Genomic DNA, 17,852 nt, shown 5'->3' on the forward strand with positions numbered 1-17,852 from the left:
TAGCTTCTTAAAATGTTATTCATGTTTTAGTCAAATATTTAGTCCAAAGGTGCTTTGTCCCTGAGGTACTATTGTTTTCCTTCCGTGATTTTGCGTCGAATCACTCTGAATGTCTGCTTCACTTTTCAAAATGTTGTCACCAAATATCGCCCTGTATTATATTTGAAGAAATTAAATAATGAAGAATCTGCATAAATGTATGTATGTTTCTTGTATTGTGATAAAACAGCGGTACCTAGAGCCATCAAATTTTGAATGCTGCAAATATGGGCATCTGGAAGCCAAAATTTTGAATTTGTTTTATTATTGATTTCATATTTTGTAAAACTTTTAACGAATTTTTTATTAACAAATTCGAGGATTTCAAAGCAAGCAATGGCAACGTTGTACAGAAAAAATATTTTTATCTCCAGCGCGTGAGACTGTGTATCGAAAATTCTAAAGATATGCTCAATTTAAAATTAATTTTCAATATTGCTCTGAATTTTATGTATTAAGTGCAAAGTACATGATATTTAATAAATAAAAGTAACACACAAAATGATAAAAAAAAATGCCCTTTGGACGTAATTAAAAATCTGAAACATTTCAGTTTTTTTTATTATTAATTAATATTGAAATCGTAAGAATCAAATATCATAAGATTAAAAAAGTTTTAAATTTAAACAAAATGCTGAATGTTGTGCAAAAATTTTTTTCTTCAGCCAAATATATTACAAAGCAAATATATTAAAAACATCCAACTTTTTGAAACATCTTTATATTTCTGACATTCATTTTAAATAAAATTATTGCCTTTCATTTCATAAGGGCCCACAAACTTTCGAGCGCTTAAGTTGCTGAACACTGGTTGTTAGCACGGGATTCGAATTCCGGTAAACGGGCTGGTTGCATGGACATTTTAGTGTTTCCCCCCCCATGTGTAACACGTATATGAGCTGGTTTCCCTTAGGAAGTTCTTCACAAAGACATTCCGCCATTTAGGCAGATAGCCCTGCTTTGCCATGACTTAATAATCCAATTCAATCCATTTCATCAGTATTTGGTCAGAGCCTTTATCAGTCTTTAGAGCCTAGGCATTCTGAAGGCATGAGATGAAAGGAAAGACTGGTTTCATTAAGAGGGAAAACATCTTTAGATAACATCTTTATACATCACTGGATAAATTCCTGAATCTTCAAATAATTCGACTGAGAAAACATGGGATTCTCTGTTTTTAATATGATATGATGTAATTAAATTTATACAACCATATTGTCGAAAACCAGTCACTCTTCAATTTAATCTGCAGTGATATCGTTTTAGTCTTTTCCGTTAGCACAAGCTCAATTGCTGGTATTTGCTAGTGCACATGTCCAAGTGTTTTCTCTTTGAACACTCAACTTTCTTGAAGTAGATTGCCCTTTAATTTTTTGCTTTTTTCCCCTAATTTTTCTTCTTTCCTTCTACATTTGTTTTCAGTGCTGACACAAGAAAATTAAAATTTTTCGATTGTTATACTTCCATAAATTTTGCATTCCTGTTAATTTTTAAAACATCAGTTGCATCAAATGCATTTCGGTTGCATCAAATGTGATGAATTCTGCTTTTAGAATGGCCAGTGATTTCGGCTATTAGCTTAAAAGATTTTCCAGATTGGAAATGTCTCAGAACTATTCCAATGTTCCGTTTGTTTAAAGACATTGTGAAAATAAACATCAAATGAACATTCTCAGTTTTAGACAATTCGATTTAAAGTAAAGTAGCAGACGATAACACGGCACAGGCAAAAATTTACTCTTACAAATATTTTTTTTTTTTTTTTTTGTTGTTGTTTTTGTTTTTGTTTTCTTTTTAGGGAAGAAAGAAAAATTTTTTTAGCAGAATGGTTAAAAATTTGAACAATATCATCTATAATTTAAAAATTAAAAGCTTTTCTTATATTGTTAATAAATATTTATTACACGTCATTGAGGGAAAAAATTCCGTATGTTATACTATAATTAATTCTCCATAAAAATGTATTTGAAATTTAACTTTAAAAATAGTTATGGCAATTCACTGTGACAAAATCCATAAACCCATTTGGTGTTATTATCGCTAAAAAAAATAGGTTATAATTCAAGATTATTTTTGAAAAATTTATAAAAATTATTTAAAATGCAAATTTTAAAAATTAATCATAAAAAATGAGTGAATTTTATTTGGAATGAACCTAAGCTTCAAAATGTGAAAGGAAGAATCAGAAACATTTAATAAAAAAAACAGATATTAATAAATATATATACCAAATTTAATTAACATTGGTAAGCTAATTTTTTAAAAACTACTCTTGTGATTTTTACAAAACTTCGCACTCTGGCATAATTACTTCCAGTGCATGAGACTGTGTATCAGAAATTCTAAAGATAAGCCCTTTTTAAATTATTTTGCGATATTATTGTTGAATTGAATTTTATGGTTTAGGTGCAAAAACATATTTAATAAATAAAGGTAATGCACAAAATGTTAAAAAAAATGCCCCTTTGGACGTAATTTAAAATCAGAAACCTTTCAGATTTTCTTTTCTTTTCTTTTCTTTTTTTTTTTTTAAAGTAATTCACAAAACATAAATCACGAGAGCCATTAACCAACGAAAATCTGAAAACCCTCAGATTTTCTTTCTTTCTTTTTTAAATGATATATTAAATTTTTCTGTGAAAACAAAGGACCAACAAATCGTTGATTCAGAATGCCTATATTCTGCCCTTTTTATCTTCTGGTTTCAGAAATTGAGTATAATTTATTTTGTGTATTTGATACACTATAAGATTGCATTGAAATATAAACAGGAAAACATATTGCTGAAATTAATAAAAATATAAGATAATGTTGTGTTAACAATACTTAGAAACTTGACAACAGCAATTATATGTGCACATTTTTATGTAGTCCCTTTATGTATGGGCTCTTATAGAATTTGTCATTCCAAAATTAAAATTGTTGTTTTAATTAACTATGTGTATCTCACAATAACATTTTCTTAATCTACATAAGATAAAATAAAGCATTATAGAGAGTAATAAATATAACACTGGGGGGGATATGCTTTTAAAATTGATTTCCTTTTGGTGAATCAAAAATATCATTCCTTGTCTCAAAATAATTCCCCAAAATTTACAGTATTTGACACATTTTATCCACCACTTTTACTGAATGTTTACATTAATTCTTAACCCTTTGCGGCGCACTATGCGTTAACGTCGGAATTTCAACAAAAAAAGTTGTATGCAGTCTATTTAGTCCTAAAGGAGTATATAGGTAAAAGTTTGTAAAAATTGCACTTACCGTTTTAATTCTGTGGGTGTTCCATGAGGTGGAACACTGCGCCGCCAGAGCTTTTAAAAGTGTGACTAAGCGAGCATTACAGTGAAGCACGAAAATGAGTAGAAGCGTTTGTATAAGAATGAAAAAACTCTGTATTATGGTTGTATACATGGTTTCCTGGATATACACAATATTCTTGAATATATATAGGGATAAATGAGATAAATATCTATATACACAAGTCCTATATACAAAAATATTTACAAATTTTCGGAAAGAGTTAGACCTCTCCGCGCCATTTATGGGAAATTAATAATAAAAAAAATTAACTACGATTAATATTAACAATAAAGAAAAATAAGCCTATAATATATACATACACGAAAAAATATCTACACAATTATTGAAAATAAACAGGAATGAGACTAAAATGCGACAGCAAAAAATTCGCGCAGGTCTAAGTAAAGATAAGTCTAGCTACTAATAAAATTCTCGCCTAAAAACTACTCCCAAAAAATTCAAGATGCCCATATTAGGGCTTTCATCACACAAAACACACCTCACCCCTCAATACTGCTTTGTTTGAATTCATCCCCCCCCAAAAAAAACAACGGAAACAGAAAACGTGAACAACAGATGTTCTCTCCTAAGCACAGATGTTCTAATTCGTAACAGCATGAGATCGCTAAAGACGCAGTGTTCCTCCTAATGGAACACCCAGTTTTAGTCAATGATTCTGCGCATGGTTTTTGTATGAAAGATTAAAAAAAAAAAAAAAAAAAAAAAGAACAAATAATTTGGAGTACAGCCAGCAAAATTATGTCTAATTTTTTTTCAAATAAAAATTTTTATATCATTAAAAAAAAAATCTGATGTGTACACCACATGACTTCCTTGTACGGAATACTAAATTATACGCATTTTTTCTTGCATTTTATTTAAACTTATTAAATTGAATTAAACCTACTTCGCCAACAGTGCATAAACCGCAATAGAATAAATGCATTCTTTAAAATTCACTTTGTTTACCATAGTGACACTCTGGCGCTAGGTTTACTTAACAGTATTATATTTCGTTCATATTATAACTCAGAATGCACAAAATTTATATCATTTAAAGAATTATCTAATCGTTGCCACATGTTCTATTCAAATACTATAAAAAACTAGAATGATGTATAAAAGAAATTAAGCAAACAAAATGAAAAAGAAACAGTTTTTCACAGACGATTGAGTATTTCTCATTCAATTAATTCAGTTTTCACTTCACGACAAGGCAAAAATACATAAAAACTCAAAATATCTGTATTAAAAATTACGAAGTAAATCTTAAACACTTATTTCCTCGAAAAAATTCCAGAAAGGATTAAGCATGATTTAATTCGCAATAATAAATGAAGGCATTATTTTTGTGTTGCAAAGCTTAGTCTCTCTAGATTGGCAACAAATCTACAATTCTGCTGTTTCAAATGTAAACAAATATGCCCGCCATGTTATTTAAAACTTAACCGCACTTAAACAGCTTTTAAATTGTTGATAATTGTACAAATACTGCTTCCAGAATTACGAAAGGCATAAAAACTTTAACCGGAAGATAAAAACAACATAATTCAATCATTTTTAAAGCAAAAAATATACAATTTACAAACATATAAGAGTAAAGAAACTGAGATCACTCAGCCGGGTAACAGAGTGGATATATTTATAAATATATTTATATGCGTTTGGCACGGCTGATTGAAACCAAAATACGAGGTGCACATGTACATGTTATAGTAGTCTTATATACAAAATTTCAACGTTCTGAGGCTACTCGTTTTTGAGTTATGCGAGATACGTACGTACGCACGCATGTACGTACATACGTTCGTACAGATGCCACAAAAAATTCTCTTCAAAATTCATTTTAAAGCAGTTTTTTATTTTTTTTTTAAGGAAAAGAGTCTTTTATTCTGTCCTTACGTACAGATATCATGCAAAAACATCGTTAAATTGCATTCAAAAGTGGTCAAGGTGGATATTTTCGTTGAAATATGCTGCCCGAAGCTTTTCACGATTACAATACTTCCTTTTTACTTTGTACAAGGAAGTAATAGAGAAAATTACTTGAAAAAAAAAAGTGGATTTTAATAACACATAATAAATGAAAATTCTGTGTCTCCTTGTGATGTGCTGCTATCTACTGTTTAAAAAGAAAAGTTCAAAGTATATTATAAAAGCATTTTTATCTATCTAATTACTGTTGAATTTAAAGGTTTCAGAAGCGATTCAATTTGGGTGTTCCATGTAGTGGAACACTGAGATGCAAAGGGTTAAGTAGGAAATTATATCAAATTATTCAAAGCATTATAATCTTTGTATAAAAAACTATTGAATTTATTTTTAAAAGTGTAATAAAAATAAAATTGAAGTATAGAACTGTAGGTATTGTACTTAAAAATATTTTTTGTAAGATTTTTGACGGTAAAATATGTGGTTTACTTTTATTTATAATAATAATTTTTTGTTTTATAATAATACAGTTTTTATGGAGATTGCATAAGCCTCTTAAAGTGCTGTACATTATAGCAATAGCTGTGAGGAAAATTTTATTTATTACTTATTTTAGTTCAGAATTTCTAAAATCCAGTTTTAATTTAATAGTAATAATTTTTTTTTTTTTTTTTTTTTTTATGTTTAACCATTTTCCCTTTTAATTTATAAAATTCTTACAGCTCGAGAACGTATTGTGGGATGGTATCACACAGGCCCCAAACTTCATCAAAATGATATTGCTATCAATGAGCTGATAAGAAGATACTGCCCTAATTCGGTAATAATTTGAATTGAAATTTTTATATTTAGGGCTTTCCTTATTCTTGTTTTAAGTTCGCTATTTCAACATGTAAGTTTTGATATTCATTATTTAATTTGTAAACTGTGACTAGCACTAACTATTTTAAATAGAAGTGTCTGATTTTTATTTTATTTATTTGTCTTGTGCAGAATATTTATGGAGACAAAAAAAATTATGCGGACATGTTTTTTAAAAAGTACCTTGTTTGGAATTTTAACGACCATATACTGTAGTACAAAGAACAAATATTTTAATGATCAGTATGTGAAGAAAATAGCATCATGTCAAAATTGGAAATGTTGCTAACTCACACATTTTTGCAGAATAGTTGATGTACCATAATTGTTTTCTTTATGCAATCAGGGTTTATACAATCCTTAAGTTTTTTGGAAATGATTTTTGGCCTTTAACAGTCAGTAATTTCGACCAAAACCTGCAATAGGTCCTTAATTTTGCTCAACTGACATTTCTGTTTGTTTTTTTACGACTGCCATTTTGAGTGTGGATTAACATTTTGAGGGAATATCTTTTTGATGATGTATTACAGGTAAGTATTTGTTGGGTTAATATTAAAATTCTTTCCTTCTTAACATGAAGGGTGGATACTCGAAATTTTAGAATCACAAAGCCCTGCCTTGAGTGAAACATTTCAAAGTTTTTTTTTTTTTTTTTTGAATGAAGAATAACAAAATGTTACATTAAAAACAGTTTTCCCTTTTTGAGATACGAGTTCTTTTATTATGTGGCGCTAAATTAGGTGACTTTTTCAACATTTTTGCAATTCAGAAATGTTTGTTCATACATTCGCAATTTTTTTTTACAAACATAATAACACGGATAAATATGACAATAATTATAATAAATTAAAATTATATTTAAGAAATAACATTAAAAATACATTTTTATTTTCTCTTTACATGTTTCTGTGGAAAGTAACATTACTTTCCATAGAAAAATATTGATTCTGTAAAACAATATAATAAATATTTTAAAGCACAGTTTCCAAAACACTTCTGAGGAAAAAAGAAACAAAAATGCTTCTGTACTTATTTAAAAATTAATTTTTTCTTCATATATATCAGTTTCAAAGTGAAGGAAAAAAGGTGGAAAGAAAATTTAGTGTCAAAAAGCAAAGGTAATCTTAATTATCTTATACTGAACAGGAAAATGTAAAATATATATTCATGTTGCAAGTTTTTCCCCGAGTAATTGTTTCAGAATATTTAAATGTGTATCAGTTTTCTCTTGATCTTTTGTGAATTTTTTTCAAAAGTCTTTTGGATCTTTGCTCTTACACAAGTTAGTAGGGATAAATAACTTTTTTAAAAATTTATTTTAGATCTTGCACCTCAGAAGATATAGATACATTGTAGAGCCAAAATATTAATACCACCTACTCAGTAACATGTTATGCAATCTTTGACCTGCAAAACAGCTGCAGCTCACCATGGCATGGATGCCACAAGTTCAAGTCAAGTCACTGGAGACAGATCACGTTTCACGTCACTGCCACAAGTCACTGGAGAGAGGTTGTACCAAATGTCTAAGCAGCAGTCACTCAAAGTCGAGATATTCCGGCATGGTAGTGTATGAGTTGTGAGCTGCCCTTTTGTGATGTCTGAATTGTGCTCTATCAGTTTAAGATCTGGCAAGTTGGGGGTCAGGGCATTAATTCGAATTCATTCTTATGCTCCTTGAATCATACCAACACAGTTCGAGTCTTGTGGTGTAGGGCGTTGTCCTGCTGGAAGATTCCATGTCCAGTTGGGAAGACACATGCTATGCAAGGGGCAACTGATTCACAATTATGTTCAGATAGTCTGCAGCTGTCATGCTGTGTTCAACCATAGCTAAGGGTCCCGGAGCTGCTCATGAGAACATTCCCCAAAGCATAATACCACCTCCAGCAGCCTATGTATTACCTGCTGTACTGTAATACCTATGTATTACCTGCTGTGCTGTACCTCCAGCAGCCTATGTACCGGAGAGTAACTGTTCACCTAGAAGATGCTGTAGCCTGACACGACTATCAATTTGATGAATGAGAAATCATGATTCTCTTGACCAGGTTGTCTTCCACTTATGCATGGTCCACTCTTGATGTTCCCATGCCTACTGTAGACATAGTTGGTAATGACACTTGGTCAACAGAGGCACACGAGTGAGACATCTGCTGTACAGTCAAATACCCAATGGTGTCCACTGAACTATGTGTTTCTAAACACTTGGACCTGCATTGTATTGGGCTGTCAACTGAGCCACTGTCTGGTGCCGATTTTGCTGTACCAAGCAGGACAGTCTCCGATGTCCTTTTTCTTTGATGATGCATGGATGTCCAACAGCTTGGCTCTACTGTTGGTTTCACAATGCATAAATACTAACAATGGCAGATCATGAGCAACTTATCAGTTGTGCAGTTTCAGAGATACTTGTTCCGAGTTTTCGGGGCATTCAAATCTATCGGGCCGTTATGAAATCTGCTTAGATCAGCAGCCTTTCCCATTACTCACAAAAGTAAGTGCAAGAATGATTCCTTACTTTCTCCAGCAGCAGCTAAATACCTTTCCCACTTAATCATGTGCTCTCTATGTTCATCCAGACAAATTCATTGTAAAACGTGGGGATGGTCATAATCTTTTAGCTAGTCACTGTAGACCATTATTTTAAAGCCTTATAGACCTACAATTTTCAGAAAAATGTGCAGAAATCAAAAGGGTCTTCATGGTTGTTAACATGTAATGGAGTGTTATAGGAAATTCGTGGTAAATTGCATATCTTTTGAAGAATTTTTGGAAGAACAGTGAAAAGAATTTTATTTGAATTTTCTCCTTTTGATACTAGAAATCTTTCTCTTAATATGTTTATTTTCCCTTTGATACATGTGTATCAGCTCCTCCAAAGTTAGAATTTGTGTTATGGACACAAAGGCCGGTAACTTTTTCTTTTAAATTATTTTCTTCAAGACGGGTAGTTAAATAGTTGCTGACAGTATCGAATGTTTCACAAGGTAAGAGAATTTAAATTCTAAATTTTTTACTGTAACCCCCTAACTTCTATCTATAAATCTAACAAATATTGGAAAAAGTTTCATTTCCTTGCCATTAGATTCATCAGTTAAGATTGAAACAAATGAACATTTTCCCCAATCAGCTTTTAAAGCATAAGGCATGAAACCGCTTAGTATTATTGCTTTGACATTGATTTGCACACACATCAGTTTAGGCTCAAATGCCACTTTAAGCAGCTTGAATATAAAATCCATTGACCAAAAGCTCTGGTTGTGGCAAATAGTGTGGTCCACAAAAGTACCTTTTACTGCAATTAATTCTTCTTCTTATCATCCATTTTCTCCTATTTGAAAAATTCTTTAATGACAAGCTCGTGAACATTTTGTGTTTATTACTATTTATATGAAGTTTAATATCTATGCCTACCATGGTTCATTGAAAATTTTGAAGGACATTTATTGCACTGTACATCAGATTTGCTTATATTTTTTTCAATAAACAGCCCTTCTGTAGATCTTTGTTTAAATGTACGCTTTTTTAAATCCCATTACTAAAAAAGTCGATGGAAAAAATAAATATTAAATTCAACTGCATTAAAAACATATCTTTAGCACATTTTCAATGCACAGTTGATAATTAAAAATTATATGCTGTTGCGAAATGGAAAATACCTTTACTCATCATCATTTCAGCAGATTTTTTAACCCTTATGTGAAATCAAAATGATGATGGAGTAAAATTACAGGATCTAAACATGACAAAAGAATGATGATTTTAGGTGGATATATCTACTACAAAATTTCTGCAAATGACAAAAAAAAAAAAAAAAAAGTTTTGTTTAATAATGTGTCAGAGAAATACATAATAAGATTTGTAATGCACCGATGATAATCAAAAATATATTATAAATTCAAATCATAATTAAATTAATACAGTGGAACCTTGAGATACAAGCACCTCTTCATACGAGAAATTCGAGATAGAGTAAAGTATGAGTGAAAAATTAGTCTCTAAATACGAGCAATGAGCCAGGCTGTTGGTATGCATGGCGCTATTTCCTGATCCGGCTCAACTCGGGGAATCCCCTCATCGGATCACTCGGTGTTCTTTGATCTACGTGTTTGTGCACTTGTGAGTTAATTGGTTATTAAATTTAATGTGAAAATAATTATTTCGCCATGCCTCCCAAGAAGGTTGTTGCCTCTGATAGTGCTCAAAGAAAAAGAAGGAAGCCATGGCTGTTGAAACTAAGAAAGCACAGATAAACATAAGCTTGGTGTAAGACTAACGGAATTGGCGAAGACTTACATTTGACATTGACGATCTGCACTATTCTGAAGAAGAAGGAAGAAATTAAGAAACTTGATGTGGCCAAAGCAGGGGTGTTTGTGCTCCGGGGATCGTCGTTCAAAAGGAAGTAGGAATAATAATGATATATTTATTTTGATCTGGGTAATTTTGTTTGCTTTGAAAGCAGAAAACGCAAGGTCAGTGTGTGTGGTGAAAACTTTTCCTTTCTTTCTCCAAAGGCAGTGATAATGCGTGAAAAGGGGGAAAAAACTTCTTTTTTGTTCTTTCCTTATTGCAAGTTATGATTCATTCCCCCGGTTCTCGGACATTCTCTTCTGGATTCTTTTCGGCATGTAGGCGCGGCAGAAAAAAAAAGGGAGAGACTTCGTTCGACCAGATGTGTGATCACGTGACTCTGGGTTCAAAGGTCTCTCCTGGCGTGGCGCCAATAAGTAGAGAAGGGGGATTTTTCGCTGTATTAGCTATTTGTCATTGATCGCTTCTCAACTTTTTTTTTTCTCCGCTGTGTAAAATTTTCGTTTCATTTATTGATGCACGTGTAAATTTTTCGTTTCGTTTATTGAAATTTTTTTTTATTTATGTACGCAAGAGAATTTCACTATGAAATTTCTCGATATAAATAGTGATATTATACAATTAGAAGAAGGTGTCCGGAATGCATTTAGGTGGAATTAGATTGAACGGAGAGATGGTAATGGGGATACCATCGGCACATGGTGCAAGAAAATAAATGTTGCTGGACAAGCATATTGTGTTTTTTGTAACTCACTGCTGAAGTATGGTGTGGAAGGATTCAAGGCTTTCAGAAATCATTCTAAAACTGTGATGCACATAAAATATTCAAAGTGCATTAGACATTCAATGACTTTAAGTAATTATGGTAATTCAAAAAATGCTGATGACTTACTGGAGACTGGTGCTCGGCCATTGGATATAGTGACAAGAAAAGCACGCCAAGAGGTATTAATAACTTCGTTTATTGCCGAGAATTCTCTTTCTTTCAATGTAGCTCCCAATTTAATTGAACTCTGCAAACAGTTGAGCTGCGATCAGACGGCACTAAACTCATTGGAAATGTCCAGGACTACTGCATGTTATAAGATGAAATATGGGCTTGCAAAAACTATTAAGGAAAATATCATTAAAACTTTAAAGGAGACTCCATTTTCTCTAAATTTGGATGAAAGTACTAGCAATGCTCAAGAAAGTATACTGGCAATATTGGTGCAGTTTTATGACAACAATCAAAATGAAGTTGTAGTTCATCATTTTGCATCTCTAAAGATGGAATCTTGCAATTCAGAAGCTGTTTTTAAAGCAGTTGTTAATACTATTGAAGATAATAATATTCCATGGGCAAACTTAATTAGTGTATTAAAGGACTCATGTAACACCATGCGTGGAAAAAAAAAGGGTGTTGAAACCAGACTACGATCAAACAAAGCACCCCACTTATTAGATATTGATGGTGACACATGTCACACAGCTAATAACTGTGCAAAAAAATTTGCTTCATGTTTTGATAGATACTTAGAAGATGTGTTTGATGACATCTATTTTGATATGAAAAGCTGCAGTAAAAGAGAGAAAATTTTTTCAAAATCTGTGAATCCCTTGCCATTAAAATAACTTAAGCCCTTGAAAAGACCAGACCATAGGTGGGTGTACATTTTATGTGTTTTAGAAAGAATCAAAGATCTGTGGGATGCTCTTATTGCATTTTATTTTCACTACTTGGATAAAACTGATAAAGGGGATTATTTTTCTTATGTTGAAACTGTATACAATAAAAGAAATATTTCTGCAGCTCAGAAAAAAATTGTTGAAGGGATGTATTCTTGCTTGCATTCCCAACAACTCACAAAGGATGCTTTAGCTCAGAAAAAAAGAATACTAAATGGGTTATTTGTTATGCAAAACAAAACTTTATTGCATATGGCATTATGTTCAGCAGTATTACCAGAGTTCAACACATATATTAAATTATTTGAAACAAAAAAACCATTGCTTCATTTAATACATTCCAGTATTTATAAATTGATGGCAAATTTTTTCTCTTTTTTTATGAAGCCAGAAAATATAGAATGCACATCTTATAATGATTTATTAAAGGTTGATGTCACAAATCCAGAATTCCATCTACTTAGCAAAGTAATATTTACTGGTGCAGAAGCTTCCACTCTCCTGAAGAAATTATCAAAAAATCATCCAATAGCAAAAGAATTCCAAATTTCTCTGATGAAAGCTTATACTAATACAGCACAGCATATGAAACAGAAATTACCCCTTAAAAATTCATATCTAATTAGTTTTACAGCATTAGATCCAGAGCTAAGAGGTAAAACCAGTACAATATTAGCTTTTGAAAAATTATCATCTTTTATGTCCCATATTTTTAGTGATAATGAAAAGTCAAAAGTAGAAGCTGAAATAAGGTTATACCAGAGTGATATTGATATCACCAAAGAAATGCTCTACACATCTGATGAAAGTGGAAATCAAGTCAAGTGTACAATTGATAAATATTAGTCTAATGTTTTTAATTTAAAAGATGATTTCACAAATGATTATAAGTATCCTACATTGGCTAAATTGGTCAAAGCCTGCCTTAGCTGCTTCCATGGCCCATTAGTGGAAAGTGCATTCAACTTAATGGATACACTTGTCACTGACTATAGAACCTCTCTTAAGATTGATTCCCTAGATGCAGTGCAGACTATTAAATATGATTTAATGGCTTCTAAAGAAACCTCATGTGAAAAATATGGCTAAAAAAATCCAATGACTGATCCAATTCACAAAGATCTCTTACTGAATATGAACAGAAGTTGGTAAACATATCAAGAGGACTTAAAAACATGTATTTCAGATGAGTCACCTATAAAAGTCTCTGGAAAACCTTCTACATTAGCAGAAAAGCAAACTGCTTCTACCTCTGCATGTGCAGTTCTCGAGGAAATTTCTTCAACTGTAAATGAGGAAAATAAAAGTCAACCTTCCTGCAATTATGAAGTTCACCACAAAAGAAAGACAAGCCCACAAACATCAGAAAATAAAAAAAAGCAGCAGAAATTAGATAAATTTTTTTTAAAGAATTAATTCAAGTAATTTAAAATATTTACATAAAATGTAGTAGTTTATATGTTTGAAAATTTATGGTTATTAATTTTGCAAAAAAAGTAATTCATTGAACTTTTATAATTAGGTCATTTAATACTTCATAATTGTAATTTTTCATTTCTCTCCCCCCCCTTCTTGAAACTCCAAAATGTCGGTAGTAAGTCCGTAAAAGTTTAAGGGGATTTTTTGGGGTCCCACAAACACCCCTGCCAAAGGAGTTACCATTACTTCCAAGCACCGTCCAAAACTTCTAGATGATGTTGAGAAGCTGTTGTTGGTGTGGATTAACGAGAAGCAGTTAAAAGGCGGTTTGGTATCATAAATATCGGAAGGTATCATAAAGGTAAACTACAGTTATATTATTTACCAGTGTTAGTTATTAGAAAAATTGATTTTTATATTGAGATTTTTGGGGGTGTGGAACGGATTAACTGGATTTCCATTATTTTTAACCTTTTCGCGATGGCGCACCTTTGTTTAAGACACTCGTGCGGGGCGGAAGGGAATCGAAGGCAGTCACCGTACAGGATGGAGGTTTTGCATCGCTAAGCCTAATTTTATAAAAAAAAGTTTCGCTTCTAGCATCGTAATTTTTTGTATCACGTTAGATTATTGCTTGAGCTCTTATATATGTTAAAATTAGCACTTAATAAAATTTTTTCTTTATTTTACATGAAAATATACTTAAAAAATTGCGCATCTTGTAAAATAATTTTCGGAAGCGCTATTCAAATTATTCCAAAGTTTTAATTGATAAAATGCGTCAATAAAGTTTTACATTAATAAAACAACACAATAAAGACTATTTACAGTAAGAAGTAACAAAATGTAAAATGAAGACTGTGGTAAATCTCGAAGCACGGAGAAGTATCACATTCTAATTCTTAGAAAAAGTATTACTTTCTAACTCTTTAGAAAATGAATCATCACTCTCATCCGCATTAATAAATGGTTCACTGACCCATACGAGAGTATTCTTCCTCTGATAAATAGTGCCTTTTCGCCACAATAGACTGGAGGTTAGGCTTTCCGAAATAAAAAGAGAAGAACCGGAAATATATATGAAGGGCAATGCGAAACGTAACAGTACTCCAAATACTAACCCTAAAAGCTCGTACATAGTAAAGGAAAAAATAGAATAAAAAAAGGAATTGAATATAAATCAGACATGTGAATGTTTTCATTAGCACGCAGCGATTTAAAGAGCTCACCTCTGTTTACATTTTCCCTCCCCCCCACACTCGCAAGAGCTGATGAGTAAAATACCGAAGTCAAGCAGAATATATCAAACTCAAGGTCAGGAACTTAAAACTGAGTTCATTTCAAAAGTAATGGACATAGGATGCCATCTAGTGGCCTTCAGAAAAACGTTCCAGCTTAAAATGCGTATACGCATCACCCGTCCTCTGATTGCAATCTCTAGTGATGCGTGAATGGGACACCCGGCTGTAAGAGACGTTCTTAGGGAATGCGTATATGGGGTGCCCATCCTGAAAGGGTTAAGAAGTTTGTTTCTAGATACAAGAAATTCACTATACGAGCTCAATTTTGGAACGAATTAAACTTGTATCTCGAGGTTCCACTGTCTATCAAAAAAAAAAAAAAAAAAAAAAAAAAAAAAAAAAAATTGCAGTGCTGTCTGTAAGTGAAAGTCTGAACTGCAAGCTATGGGCAAAAAAATTCCTTGTATGTTTAGGGGTTGGGGAGAGAAATACACAGGAATGAGAAATAAAACTCTCTCACTATATTTTTTTCCAGTCAAATGCTAGATATGGAATCCTCTGTATGATCCAGTTTCCCCTCAGGGGTTGACTCAGGAGAATTCTTGGGAAGTACTGGCTAGGATATATATTTAGATAGACAGTCTCAACCACGAGGGTAGAAAAACAGTCTTCACTGGCTGTGCCTGAGTTTACTAGGGACGGTGTAGGCTCGGCAGGGACTGTACTGGTACTGTCTCGTCTGCCCTTGGGCCATGGGGTTGCAACATTTTAGATGAGTAAGTTGGCGGGACAACACTTAATTTCGATTAGCAATAGCCTTAGGACGAAAGTTGTTCCGTCACAAGAGTTGTATGCTCCAGTATGGAGTGCGTCTTTTGACTTACACAATCTACACTATTAAAATAAATATATGGATTAAAACTTTTGTGTTTTCCCACTACTGTTTTTTGGGACAAATGCTATAAATTCGAGACCAAAAAACGAGTTGTAAAAATCGGGACAGGGACTGAAAATTGGGGACGTTTTCAGGAAATACGGACTTCTTCTGCTGTTGCTATTATAAGAAGTACCTAGAATGGTAAGGAATCCATGTTTGTTGTCGTGTCAAAAAATATTAGACCAGCAACACATGTGGCAAGCACAAAACACCACTAACTGATCTGCTGGCCATGCAAATGGTGCTCTTATATTACGTGTGAATTTTCTGATGCCCATTGCCACTTGTTCTGAGCATTTGTGTATTCCAGTAAATGAAACCATGCCTTGTCTAACATAATAAACTTTGAGCATTTAATTGCCATGATAAATTATCATTTACATATATGTTTATCATGTTAAGGTCATTTGTTTCTGCATTTCTTTTCTGAGTGAATTATAGTATCAATTGGCATATAATATTATTATATGTTATAGTATTAATTAAAAATACTAGAAAAATGTGTATTACCATTTGAACAAAATTAATGAAAAATGTAGAAAGAGGCTTGTGATTAATATATTTCCTCAAAATTTTATCAAACACTATTGTTATTTAGTTTTAACTGGTTTGGAAAATGTCATAGCTAGTTGTGATTGACCAATTAAGTTCAAGGTATGTGTGGTTGCATGAAAAGACAGCTTTTAATAATTAGTTCTGCAGTTAAATTTTGTCAAAAAAGGACTTTGTTTTTTCGATTGGAGCTTCCTTCGTTTTGCTTTGAGTTAGTCAGAGTTTAGCAATGCGAAGAAGAAAAGAAAGAAGAAGAAATCTGATAACTAGTAGTGTGCTGTTTTTAGATGTAGAAAGAATATTTTATTGGAATTAAGTTGGAAAGAGAGAACGAGAAAGGTTTTCGTTTCCCTTATGCTGATGCAGTGTTCGAGTTGACCAGACTGCTCAATAAATCCTTTCTTTTACTGATAAAGTGTTGATAAAATTAATTTTGTCAACCTATCATCGGACCCGTGTGCATTCAATCTATTATGAACCCATATGCATGTAACAGTATGTTAATTGTGAGTTTAGTATGTTAATGTGGTACTTTAAGGACTTGTGTATTAAAAATGAATATATTACCTAGTTATGATGTGTTTATTTGTCTACAACAATACAATTAAAGAATTTTAAATTGTGTTATCAAATCAAACTTGGGTTGTAATGTGTGTAACTGTAGTTAACTCTTAAAATAGTCATTTGAGAGAATTGTTAAAAATATTGTGTGTTATCTATTTTAGCATGCGCTTATCATAGTATAAAATTCCTTCAGAATTTTTGATACTGCAGAGCTGCTCTCCATGTACACCTTGATCTGCTTTAGCTTAAAAAAAGAGAAAATATATGTAGAAATTAAAAAAAAAAAAAAAAAAAAGAAAAGAAAAAGTAAATACTAAAAATCTATTAAAATTCTGTTATTGCTAAAAATGGCTTTGAATACAGTATCACCAGTCCTGAAACGTCATGTAAGTATATTTGGTACTTTGGGATTATCCCGTTGATTTGTAAATGCTTGCGCAAATCCTTTGGCACATAATAAAAAGCAATTTCCAAAACAAACATTCTAAATTTCAATATATTTCAACATGTTAAAGAAAAATAACTCACGTAGTCAAGAATTACACAGTTATTTGCAGTTATTGGTGCAGAAGCTACCTTTTGGCGAGAATGGTCAATGGGATATTCTCGCTAAAAGGTACCGTATATTTTTGTAAAATTCAGGGGTGCTTACTTTCACGACAAAGCACTGTGGCTGGTGGTTCTTGTCAGGCTGTGGCAGGTAATCAGAGTACCCATTCAATTTTGTATGCATATTAAATTATAAATGTAGATATTTAGAAAAATTTATTGGATCTAATTTTGTTTTTTCAGGTTTTGGTGATAATTGGTGCAAAACCTAAAGATCTTGGTTTGCCCACTGAAGCTTATATTGCTGTTGAAGAAGTTCATGATGTAAGAATTCATGTGTAGAAATCCTCTTTGGAATTTGTTATCAGCGTTTTAAATGCTGTATTATTATTCTCCTTCTCCTAAATTTGATTTTAAACTAAGCAAAAGTGGCATTATTCTTGTTTTTTTCCCTAACTGCCAGTGCG

General features: G+C 32.1%; 1 protein-coding gene across 1 annotated transcript in view; it reads left to right on the top strand.

Moving 5' to 3' along the window:
* Rpn8 (regulatory particle non-ATPase 8) overlaps positions 1 to 17,852 on the top strand; it is a 62,707-nt gene that overhangs the window by 32,747 nt on the left and 12,108 nt on the right. Inside the window, exons 4-5 of the mRNA XM_085813923.1 lie at positions 6,000 to 6,097; positions 17,629 to 17,709. Coding sequence (XP_085670049.1) covers positions 6,000 to 6,097; positions 17,629 to 17,709 — 179 coding nt within the window. The remainder of the gene's footprint in view (positions 1 to 5,999; positions 6,098 to 17,628; positions 17,710 to 17,852) is intronic.

The sequence above is a fragment of the Stegodyphus dumicola genome, chromosome 3 (genome assembly GCF_044657685.1).
Source record: "Stegodyphus dumicola isolate Sdum_Otavi_A_Nest chromosome 3, ASM4465768v1".
NCBI classification, from domain to species: Eukaryota; Metazoa; Arthropoda; class Arachnida; order Araneae; family Eresidae; genus Stegodyphus; species Stegodyphus dumicola.